The 12,370-nt window shown below is 41.3% G+C and overlaps 1 protein-coding gene across 8 annotated transcripts in view; it reads left to right on the top strand.

Moving 5' to 3' along the window:
* ATP7B (ATPase copper transporting beta) overlaps positions 1–12,098 on the top strand; it is a 45,628-nt gene extending 33,530 nt beyond the window's left edge. For 4 of the 8 annotated variants that reach the window (XM_030036577.2, XM_030036573.2, XM_030036572.2 and 1 more), the window contains 8 exons: positions 881–1,079; positions 2,392–2,538; positions 3,869–4,011; positions 6,460–6,663; positions 6,774–6,891; positions 7,355–7,531; positions 7,682–7,784; positions 9,264–12,098. In XM_030036577.2, the coding sequence (XP_029892437.1) occupies positions 881–1,079; positions 2,392–2,538; positions 3,869–4,011; positions 6,460–6,663; positions 6,774–6,891; positions 7,355–7,531; positions 7,682–7,784; positions 9,264–9,528 (1,356 nt within the window). In that variant the 3' untranslated portion in view covers positions 9,529–12,098. Of the gene's footprint in view, positions 1–880; positions 1,080–2,391; positions 2,539–3,868; positions 4,012–6,459; positions 6,664–6,773; positions 6,892–7,354; positions 7,532–7,681; positions 7,785–9,263 lie in introns of those variants that run through there. The other 4 variants (XM_030036575.2, XM_030036576.2, XM_030036578.2 and 1 more) reach the window with 3 other exon arrangements.
* Positions 12,099–12,370: the final 272 nt, after the last annotated feature.

The following is a 12,370-nucleotide window of genomic DNA, read 5'->3' as shown; positions in this document are numbered from 1 at the left end:
ATATAAATTGAGAAGCAAAAAGAGAGTATGGGTAATGATTCAGTTGCCTCTCTTATATTTTACATTTTCTGGTTTTGAATTTGTCTTAGTACCCTGACACTTCTGTAGTTATCCCATGCACCAGTTATTACTGGATCATGGCTTCTATGAATTGCAATTCTGTACTGTTTCCTGATATTCTTACCACCTGCCTTGTCATCCCTGTGTTGTAAGGAGGTCACTGAAGGGTACATGTAATTCCAACTTCCAGGGACAGCCCTGAATAACTTGTTTATAAATTAATATTTTCTGCATTCCTTTTTGTAACTTATAGGGTCCTGGTAATCCCTTTTCTCATCTTGAAGGTACACACTGGCTTCTCTCTCTAACTCAACAGAAAGACCCAGTTTCCTTATCATCCAGCCAAATCACTCCAGCAATTCATACAGTATTTCACTGTACTTTTACATATATATAAAAGGCCTTATACCCCCCAGCCAGTTCTCTGTGAGGTTAATTAGAAGTTGGATCTTTTCAGAAGCTGTATGGCTTATTTTTACAGTATTTCTCTTTAGTTCCTTGTCTTGGCTGAGGCCATGAACCACCAATGTAACTGCTTCACCCTTGCACTACCAAAAAAAGCTGTCCTTTGTGGTTTGCTGGTGCTAGGGCTGAGACCTGGATGTGATCTGTATTGCCGCCCCTTTCTAGAAGTCTAAACCACAGCACATCCAGAACATCCTTATCTTTAGTTCTGCGCTGCTGATACCCCCATGCTGCTTTTCAGTCGGTCAGTCATTGTCAAGAGGAGGAATTAGGCCTCTTTTCAGCAGGAGTTATCTAATATTTGTACCCCATGTGGGCATCACAGACTGATGGTGAACTCTGGTTATGTCCACAGGAGCTTGGCACTCAGAGCCTGGGATACTGCACTGACTTCCAGGCAGTCCCAGGCTGTGGCATCAGCTGCAAAGTTGGAGGCGTTGAGGCTGTCCTGGGCATGGCTGATGAGGGTCTTGATAAGCTGGATGCTAACAGGAGCAGGGACAGCAGTGCTGCTCTGGGAGATAACACGCTGATCGCTCTCCCAGAATCACACGGTATGTCTGCCCCGCAAGTGACCACCAGTCGCAATGCGAGAGCTACTGAGTCAGCAATGCTGACCACTGTAAAACAATCCTATCAGATTAGGAACAACAGAAAGGTGGATTTATGGCAGAAGGAGGCAAAGAACACGAGGGATAAAAATGCGCCTTAACAAAAATTGAAGCTTTCTCTTTCCCCTACTCTCGATCTCTCTGCAAGTCAGAAACCTAAATAAGAATTTAGATGCTACAGTGATGGGTACTCGAAAAGTCCATACAATAAGGCATACCCAGCAATGTTCCTTTTGGATAGAAGAATGGTCCAGCAGAGAGCAAAGTTAGCCAGTTAGCATTATCTTCCCATTTAGAGCAGTTGCCTTTAACATGTTATCTTACTGCAACTATTTATAGCCTACCCTTTAGTTCCATATTAACTTGGACCTTTTGTTTTCTGTTCATATCTCTCAAGGCACTTAATTAAAAAAAAAAAATCTATTCAGCAGATGCACAATAAAGCGTGTTATATCTGCAAACTGAGTTTCAGTGCCTGATGTTTTTGATTAGGCCAATACATTTGTTTCTGTTTCAGGCTCTGTGGAAGCTGCTTTGCTGTTTTGTAGTGTAGGAGAGAAAGAAAAAGTATTTAAAGCCTTCCTTAAGAAGTTCATTAGTTCTCTTCAGAAGGCTGTGGCTCCCCTGACCTTTTTGAGAAAGCTATTAGAAGAATTAAATAAAATAAGAACTTTAATCATCAGAACTGTGCCATCTGTGAATGGTGTTAATGTAATATTTTCTCACCTGCTTCATACAGCTCTTGTGAAGTTGGATTGAATTCATAATGAGGGGCTCCACATACTGTTTCATTGTTTGTTAGAACAAAACTACTTTTTTCTTACCAGAAATAGCCTTGATATTTGAAAGAAGTCACTAGTTGTAAGAACAAAGCAGCATGGCATTTACAAAATGTGCATACTGCACTTATTCAGAAAAACAATGCCAACTGGCAAATATAGGCAAATACTTCCATTAAGTTCATGATGCAGTTCTGTGTATAAACAGGCACAGAATGAGTCTTGAAGGAGAAAAGTTTTATGAGTCTGTCTTCAGGTAGTGCCTATACATTTGTTCGGCCATGACAGCAGCCCTTCAACAAGACTAATTCTGTTTGTGTCTTGGGTGTGACCATTGCCAGTCCAGAACACACACAAAAAAGAAATTAGGAAAACCTCTTCAGAATATCTTTCTATAGCTAATGCAGCCTGATGTTGCCATCCTCAAACATCTCTGGCTTGTCTTCACTCATTTTTCTTTTTGTCTGTGCACAAAGGTCCATCAGCTTCTCATACATACTCAGTGTTGATTGGAAATCGTGAGTGGATGCGACGCAATGGCTTGCATATTGCAAATGATGTAAATGATGCAATGACAGACCATGAAACAAAAGGACAGACTGCCATACTAGTGGCTATAGATGGTAATTGCTCTTCTTTGGAGTGACTTAATAAATATCAGTTGATTCTACCATGAAACGGATAAAAACAAACTCTGGAGCGATTGATCAGTGGCTTAGTGTCAAGAAACTACTAATCTTTTAGTGCAGAACTGGTTGTGAACTGCAAAGTATCAAGGTGTTCTCAAAAGAAGCTTTCACCTCAGAACAGTGTTTGTAAGATTTTGTTGGGTAGTTTTTAATTTAAGTATTAATTTCTGAACTTCCTGTTGTCTAGGACTGTTGTTCAGAAAAGCAGTGCCAGGGCAGTGCCATGTCCCATCCTGACTTTACATCACTTAAGGGTCACAGACAACCTATTGTATCACTGATTTCAAAACATTTCATGAATAAACATGATGATTCATTAGGTCATTCAAGTAAAATAGATTAGACTAAATGAGTTTTGCCGGAGGGGTTCTGTTCTGTGCTTCGCAGAAAGAGATCCCAGACAATACCTTAATATGAGAAACTGCTGTAATGGTGATAGGTTGCCAGTGCAACTGTGATCTTGAAATGGTGCCTCTGATTCAATTACTGAATAAATATTCTTGGTGCTCCTAGAGAGCAATTTTGAGATGCATTTGCATGTCTCAACCTGGGCTTCATCAGCAGTCTGGCAAAATCAAGTGCTCTTTGCATGGAAATAAGGACCCTGATGTACATCTGGTGTTCCTACTGCTGCTGGTGATAGCAAATAGAGATACAGGGGTGCAAAAGCTACTTAAGTCCTTACTTTTGAAAGGTAACATGCAATGATAAACCAATGTGAGATTTTTGTAAGTCATGTGAAGGAAATGTGGATGCACCGTTGAGTCAATGTGTTGGAAGGCAGGTGCAACACTTCCATATGAAAGTAATTAATTATAATAGAGATCCAGCTCTGAAAGATTAGGGACATAAAACCAAATATCTATATGCTTCCTCCTGGAGGACTGGCTTCAACATCTGACCAGGGCACAAATACTAAAACTTTGCCTGGCCCACTATCATTTTTGTCTGTACCATAAAATCTAGAAGTCAGGCATGTTTAAAAGCTACCCTCATCTTCTCCCCTTCCTCCTGGTCCCTAAATATCAAAAGTGTTTGTTGTTCTATGTGAAACAGATAAATGAGAAAAGTGTGTGTGTGTGCGTGTAAGAAAGAGACCATAACTTAGAAAACTGTAGGCAGTTGTTCAGGCTTATGAGTGTCAGTATTGCCCAGAATGTGTTATTTCACAAGCCACCATGGTGTGATGGAGGTGAAGTCCCGTTCTCTTGCTGCCACTTTGCCTCCCACAGCTCTCTCTAACAGAGGATGTTTCTTTGTGCAGGTGTGTTGTGCGGAATGATTGCAATAGCAGACACTGTCAAGCAGGAGGCAGCCCTTGCTGTGCACACGCTGAAAAACATGGGAATAGATGTTGTGCTGATAACGGGGGACAACAGAAAAACTGCAAAAGCCATTGCTACTCAGGTATCTGCTTCTTTGCATTTCAAAAAAATACATGATAAGGTTCTAAAACTCTGCTTACACCAGTGAATTCAGAGCAGGAACTCAGAGTTTCCCTGGGTACATTAAATGAAGACTAACTTTTCTTGAATTGGACTGAAAATCTGGTCAGGTCCTATGGCATAGTAAAGGCCAGTAGCTGCATTAAGATCCCACTGAAGACAAGCAGTCAATACTTCTCCAGAGGTACAGAGTTTCTTGCAGTAATTAGTCTGTTGCTGAACTGAAGCCTCCTGCTTCCCTTCGCTGAAGGGCAGTCGTGTTTGGTTAGTGATGAGCGAAAGTTCCTTTAAGGTCCAGTCCTGTTCCCAATAAGGGAAGTGGGGTTTTGTCATTATCTTTAAGGGTAACATAGTAATAACAGTAAGAATTATTGTTAAGAAGCATAGCAGTCTAAAAGAGTTTGGGTTTATATGAGGTTTCCTTGATCTCAAATGATAAATGTTGCTCCAAAGGCAAAGCCAAATTCTCAGTCTACCTTCTTTTCCCTTCATTTCCCTCTTTCCCTTTGCATTGGTCTACTTCTAGTCTACCGTGTGCCACCTTGCTTTCCTCATGTATCCCACTACACAGCTAACTCAGCCAGCACTGTGGTATGCACGTTCTTGTATGTTGTGAGGTCTGGTTTGTTTCTCAGTGTGATGCTTTAATGCTTCTCCTATCTTGTTTCATGCTTTTGCTTTTGTGTTCAATTGTGGTAAAGTGCTTTCCCACCCAACTTTCTTTGTTAAGAAGTATTTCAGAAACAAGCTTCGATTTATGGTTCTAGGCCCTCAGGTGAAGTTTTCAAACAAGCTTAGTCTGTGCCAACCTACATTTTCACTGAATTTTTGGCACTTACTTCCTTTCCAATGGAAAAATGGAAAGCCAGTTCTAAAAACTTTTTAAATGTTACTTTTTGAAAGGTTAAAAGGGAGCTTCTACCTTGTGTAGTGAAGAGAGCTGATCTCTGCCTGGTGAGGCAGCCAAACCAGGGCCATTATCCCAGCCCTCTTTAGTACACCCACCTGTTTTTCTACTACAGTGCTAAAGCCGTTGGTCGCAACTCCATATTAGTTGAGATGTGGATGGGTAGAAGCATTTAGCCAGCCGTCTGCTTTATTTTTGTAGTCTCCCTGAGACTTGCACATACTTGGCATTTCTGTATTTCCCCTAGTGTAACTGCCCAATTGTACATGGTTCCAGCATTGCATTATCTGCTCGAGGGTAGGAGGACTCTACAGAGGGATCTGGACAGGCTGGATCGATGGGCTGAGGCCAATTGTATAAAGTTCAACAAGGCTCAGTGCCAGGTCCTGCGCTTGGGCCACAACAACCCCATGCAACGCTACAGGCTTGGGGAAGAGCGGCTGGAAAGCTGCCCGGCAGAAAAGGACCTGGGGGTGCTGGTCGACAGCCGGCTGAATAGGAGCTGGCAGCGTGCCCAGGTGGCCAAGAAGGCCAACAGCATGCTGGCTTGTATCAGAAGTAGTCTGGCCACCAGGACCAGGGCAGTGATCGTCCCCCTGTACTCAGCACTGGTGAGGCTGCACCTCGAATACTGTGTTCAGTTTTGGGCACCTCACTACCAGAAGGACATTGAGGTGCTGGAGCGTGTCCAGAGAAGGGCAACGAAGCTGGTGAAGGGTCTAGAGCACCAGTCTTATGAGGAGCAACTGAGGGAACTGGGGTTGTTCAGCCTGGAGAAAAGGAGGCTGAGGGGAGACCTCATCGCTCTCTACAACTACCTGAAAGGAGGTTGTAGTGAGGTGGGGGTCAGTCTCTTCTCCCGAGTAACAAGTGATAGGACAAGAGGAAACGGCCTCAAGTTGCGCCAGGGGGGGTTTAGAATGGATATTAGGAAAAATTTCTTCACCGAAAGGGTTGTCAGGCACTGGAACAGGCTGCCCAGGGAAGTGGTTGAGTCACCATCCCCGGAGGGATTTAAAAGATGTGTAGATGTGGCACTTAGGGACATGGTTTAGAGGTAGACTTGGCAGTGCTAGGTTAATGGTTAGACTCAATGATCTTAAAGGTCTTTTCCAACCTAAACCATTCTATGATTCTGTGATTTCACTGAAACTTTTTTTGGTGCATCAAGCAGCACTGTTACCTGAAAACTGGCTCTTTTAACCATCAAACCTTTACTGCCAGGGCGGTAGAGCTTCAGAAGCCCTGGGGGGCACGACGCTAAGGGCAGAACATGGTTTGCCAGCATCTCTGCAGTTAAGGTGGAAGGGGCTGTAATCAGTCCCTTTCTTATGCCAAAGGCATTTTGCTCTTCAGCTTTCTGTGTAGCTTGCAAGTGTTGCCTCCACTGGAATCAGTTTGGTTGATCTTCCTTTGTTTCCCCTTCACACAGAACAGCAAATGGCTCTTCCTTTCAGCATGAAGCATATCACCGACTGGGTGTGTTTCTTTCTTTCTACATAGGTTGGGATCAAAAAAGTCTTTGCTGAGGTTCTTCCTTCTCACAAGGTTGCAAAGGTCCAGGAGCTCCAAAATGGGAGGAGGAAGGTTGCGATGGTTGGTGATGGAGTCAATGATTCCCCTGCACTAGCCAGGGCCGATGTTGGAATTGCAATTGGAACGGGCACCGATGTTGCCATTGAAGCAGCAGATGTTGTTCTTATCCGAGTGAGCACTACAGTTTTGACTTGTCCTCTTTTATCACTGACACTCCTCTTTTTGGTTTGGTATTCTGAAGACTGCATGTGGAAAACTTCCAATGCTCTTCTGTCTTGCAGAACGACTTGCTGGATGTAGTTGCCAGTATTTGTTTATCAAAGAGAACAGTTCGAAGAATCCGAATAAATCTGATTCTTGCCTTAATTTATAATCTGCTTGGAATACCCATAGCAGCAGGTATGTGACTGCCAGAGCTCAGCTTGTTGAAGACAGCAGCACAGTTGAGCTCTGTGGTGCCTTTCGCAGGATTTCCTGCTCAAGGAACCAAAGAGAGGTTCCCAGAGTATTTAAAACTTGGCAGAAGGAGGACAAAATAAATATGTTCTTTTTTCTTTTTTTCATGTTGTAGAAAAAAAATCTTGGTTCCCCAAATTTTAAACTCTCAGGAATAAATTCTTATATGATGAAATTAAAACCATGCTTTTATTTCACATAGCACTACTTGGGGATTGGTTTCTGTATATTCAAACGCAGCTCTCATCAGAGATACCATCCCACTTCTGGGTGCTCCCTCTTTTATTCACCCCGAATCACGCATTTTCTCTCCTAGCACTTGCATTCTCCCTGCTTCTCTCAGACATCATCTCATGCTCCAAATTCCTCCTTAAAACTTACTTCAAGCACCCCTCTTTTTCTTTAGGAGTAACTTCTCCCTCCTTTGCCTGGACTATTGCCTTGTCTTTCTGTTGCTTTTGCTTTGTTTCATATGTGCAGAATAGCTGGAAGGGACGAACAGTCTTACTTTGTGGCCACAGTCTTGTAGCTCAATTGGTGCAAAGGTCATCCCTTGCAACGGAAGGGACATATTTAAAACTAAGTGAGTAAATATATATCAATCTAGTTGTGTTTATGGAGGTCTCAGCAAGTCATGTTGTAGAACAGCTGATCTGTTCTATGATATGCAGGGACAGAAATGTCTGTCTTGGGACAGGCGGCTCTGGCTCACGTCCATATGTTTTTTTGCTAGGTGTGTTCATGCCTGTTGGCCTCGTGCTTCAGCCTTGGATGGGATCAGCTGCAATGGCAGCTTCTTCTGTGTCTGTTGTGCTGTCTTCCCTGCAGCTGAAATGGCAAGTTGTCTTACACTAATCAATTGGGGAACTGTAGGCAGCACCGCTGCTCATACTTAAGTGAGACGTTACTTTGGGGTTTGTATACCTAAAAGTACCTGACAGTCCTTTAGCTTGGGGTTGTTTTCTCTAACCCTTTGCTCCAAGAGACAGGTGTCACTATTAGGAACAAACCTGGACTAAGACAGTACCATTCTGGACCATTCTTTACCTAGCAGCTAAAAGTGTGGCAGATGCCACCTGGGCACCTGTGTTGGAGATCTAGTTCAATTCCAAGTGAGGTAATGATTAGCACTGGTTTTGCTGCGAATATCAAATGAACAAATCATTCAAAACATAGTTCTCCATAATGTAGCAGTAGATGGTTTTTAAAAATTTGTACCTGTTTTGATTTTTTTTTTGTCTATTTAGTTTAGGTAGAGAGAAACAGAGAAGCAGTGTATTTATTCTTTTGCACCTTGCTAAAGTATCTTGCTCTATTTTTTTGGAAGCGAACCAATTTCTGAACTATAACAAGATTTTTAAAATTCTGTTAATTTTTTTATGCTACATTTTTTGGGTGCAGTTACCTGGGTGCAGTGGACCTGTTTTTAACAGCATTGAAAGCAAACATCTTTGAAAAATAAGATGTCTGAAATTAGTCCAAACCTTCACATATTTCTACTGTAGCTGGGGTCTTCTGTAGTGTGTAGTATAGTATAGTACAGTGTAATACAGTATAGTATAAACTAATATAGGAAATCTGTTGCTGCATCATGTTTCTGATCCTGCAAATGCTCAATGAGACCACAATCTAGAATAAAAACTACATATGTGCTCAGGTCTGTTTGCAGAATCAGCCCTACCACTACAGGATTTTCATCCTAAACTTTCTGTGTGTAGTTATCCAAAGGATGAGAAATTTCTTTAAAGGGATTCCTTTATTCTCCACTTCTTTTGATCTTGTGCTCTTTACATTAAGTATCAGACACCATTGTGGTTAGATATTGAGAACCCCCGAAAACATATTTGGCTTCAGACTTATGGAAGCTCTATTACAGTATACTCTATAGGACAATAAACTTTCCTGAAGCTTCACATCAGCTGAACAGAACTTCAGTTTCCAAAGAACACAATAATACATATATGTGAAGAAGACCATGCATACTTGCCATTGCTGGGCTTTTCTTGACCTAGAATACATTGAATCAGAAAGTGACTTTTGGGTCATCAAGTCCATTCCCCTGCAACTGTCTACTACAAACCCTTTCATAATTCAGCAAACTCATAAATTTTCTTAAAGAACCTCACTTTGAGGTCCTGCTCTTTTACTATTGAAATGTCTTAATGCCGTGTGACCAGTACTCTTAGCCGTTAACATTGTGTCTGAAGTGCAGGAAACATTTCGGTTATCAGAAGTTTCTGATTTGTTCTAATGCCTAAGACTCTTCTACTCATTGAGCTCTTGGTACTAAACATCTTTTCTCTTTCTCTTCTTAGTTATAAGAAGCCAGACACAGAAAGTTATGAAGCACAAGCTCAAGGCCGCATGAAACCACTTACTCCTTCCCAAATCAGTGTTCATATTGGAATGGATGATAGGAAGAGGGATTCATCCAGACCGGCTCCTTGGGATCAGATTAGCCAAGTGTCTCTCTCTTCCTTGACTTCAGACAAGCTGCCAAGGCGTAATGGTTTTGTTGAGGAGGAAGGGGACAAGTGGTCATTGCTCATGAATGGAGGAGATGAAGAACAGTACATCTGAAGTACATAGTACAGGAGGAAACGTTCCTCCTCACCAGTGACAGGAGGGACTGACTTATTTCATCAGGAGCTTCAAGGTTGTAAGTGAAGTCATTCCTTCAGCTCACAAAATTGCAACTCAGCTCAATGTTGGGTTGTATGGATTTTTTTCAGGTCACCAATTATTTCTAGTCACGGAAAGAATCTGTGGCTCTAAAATGAACTGGCTCCTCTGCACACAGCAGTTAATGAAATAATCTAAAACTGTACTTTTCAGAGTCTAAAAGAATTTCTCTCTTCTGGACTGTTTGCTGGGCACCAAATTTCATACTTTTCACTCTTTCTAACTTTATTCTTTCAAGAGCACATGAAGCAAAAGTATATTCAGAGCTGCCAAATATTAATTTCTGTGTCCAACTGAAAATAGCCATGGCATAAGGAGCTCTGTGGTCGGAAGTTCTATTTCTACACAGAATTCTAACTAGTCACATCACTGTGAGAGCACTTTGTATTTAGGATTCATGTGCGTCTCCTTGGACCAAAAATGCTTTGGTGTTTTACTCACTGTAACTCTCTGAACGGTCTCTTTCAAAGATTTTCACTTGCTTTCAGGTATTGCATCATTTTGATGCACATTTCCATTGCTAAACTTGTTCTGTCATTCCCACTGCTCTCCTAGATTTTCTCTTTTGCTCCATATGAGCTCTTTTTTCCCCTTTTTTTGCACAAGATACCTTCTATGAGTTGTTATTATGTTTACAGATATTCCTGTTTGGGACAAACTCCTTTAAGTCACCAGGAACTTTTCTGTTCCTATTGAAGTCCACAAAGGCAGAGCAATTCCTGGTCCAAGTTAGCATATCCTTTTCCTGTGGATATCTTGCAGGACCCCGTGAAGCTCCTGGCAGTTGAGCAGTTGTCTGTCTCTTCCCTCTGACAGAGTGAAGAATTTATGCCAGTGTGAGCAAAGGTGGTATTTACCATGGTGTGACTGAAAGCAGAACTAGCACTGCTGTGACTCCAGCATGGCTGAATGGAGCGAGTTTATTGCATAAGTTAACCCAGCTTGCTGGTTGCTTAAAATGGAGCCAAAAGTTTAAATGGTAAAAGTGGGAAAATGGCCTTAAAATGTGGGGCTTCTATTTGCTATCATATAAATAACCTTTTCTGATGACAGAAGGACTTGAACTAAGATTTGTAATAGCTTGAATTTTAATGTAAATTTGCATTCATGTTTTGAATTGGTTTTAATTTCCCTCTTTGCTCTAGTTTAACGAGAAATCAAGGTGCTGAACAACCCTTTTTTCACTTTAACGTTTTTACCAAAGCTTGCAGTAACTTTGTCACTGTGAATGTCAAATTTATCCCTTAACACTTTTTTGAGTCAGGACAGTAGGAATCAATGGCTCTGGTGCACTGAGTCGGGTCCCGGGATGCTGCCTTTCCCAGCTGTGGGACTTTGAAGTAAGGACACCAGAGTTTTATAGTCTGATCTAAAAAGTGAAAGAAGAGGAATTACTATGCTAAACAATGTGAAATAACCACTTACTTTTCATTGACTTAAATATAGAACTGTTTCCAACACGAGTTCAAATCCTGCTCCTCCTAATGTAAAAATGAAAAACAAGCCAGAGAGGAAAAGAATTGTGCTTAAAGCATTGGGCAAGTCTTCGTATTCTCTCTTCCTCTTAGTACTATATTTGAGCTCTCCTTAACAAACATTGACAGCACTATCTTAAATATAATTACAAGTCAGTTTTAAAACTGTAAAATCTTTCACAGCACACACACTTTTCAAACATGCTGTAGGTACCTGTACATGTCCCTGTGGGGAAGATGGCCTACTGTTTCACTGTTTTATGTTTTCTTACCAGTGCTTACAGTAAAAATACTGTTTTTTTTTTAAAAAAAAACAAACAAACAAGCAAATAACTTTGTGTCTTTGTTTTTATTTTTTTGGAGGGGTACAGCAAAAAAAAAAAAGAGCATAAGCAGCGATTGTTGGATTGAAGGATACATATGCACAAGAGAGATTTTGTGACTGCTTTGTGATCTATTTCAGGCAGGATATATAGCAGGGAAAAAAGAGACAGTGTTGTATTGTATGCTGAGGCAGGTGAGGTTGCAAGCATGTTGAAGGGTGGAATTAGGATTCAAAATCATCTTGAGAATTTGGACAGAACTGAAAAACTTTGCAAACAGGAGAGAGAGGAATTAAAGGTCAGCGTGGCAGAAAAAGGTCAGGTAGTTGGCTGGCATTTGTTTTGTGACCTATTCTAACAACATAGTGATGCTGCAAAATGAACAGACACATTGAGATGTATGAAGACTGTATCATCCATATGACATAAAATAACTCTTTCTGTTTAGCTCTGGAGAGACATTAACTGAAGTATCAGGTCTAGTTTTAGATGTCGTACTTGTTAGGACAAAATGGAGACAGTTCGGAGAAGAGTAATGAGATTTAACAGAAATCTAGAAAACATGAGACCGTAAGTCCATAAGCATGAGAAATACAAGAAGAAGATTGAAGGAGTTTGAGTATGTTTGCCTACAGAATACTCAAAGGAAATAAAAGTCTCCAAACACAAAGAGAACAATTTATTCCTTTCATCTTTCCAGTGTCTTTTATGTTCGTGGTGGCTAGAACAAGAAATAACAGGCTTATGGAATCAAAGAAGATTTAGATTGGTCACTAGGGAGGAACCACGTAACAGGAATGATTGTGGCGCACTGGAAGAGATCCCCAAGGGGGGCTCTTCAGATGTGCACGGCAATCAGGCACGTATCTGTGCTGGTTTTGGCTGGGATAGAGTTTATTTTCTTTACAGTAGCTAGTATGGGGCTATGTTTTGGATTTGTGC

The sequence above is a fragment of the Aquila chrysaetos genome, chromosome 14 (genome assembly GCF_900496995.4).
Source record: "Aquila chrysaetos chrysaetos chromosome 14, bAquChr1.4, whole genome shotgun sequence".
Lineage (NCBI taxonomy): Eukaryota > Metazoa > Chordata > Aves > Accipitriformes > Accipitridae > Aquila > Aquila chrysaetos.
The sequence above is the reverse complement of the archived record's forward strand: the minus strand, read 5'-3'. Positions and strand labels throughout refer to the sequence as shown.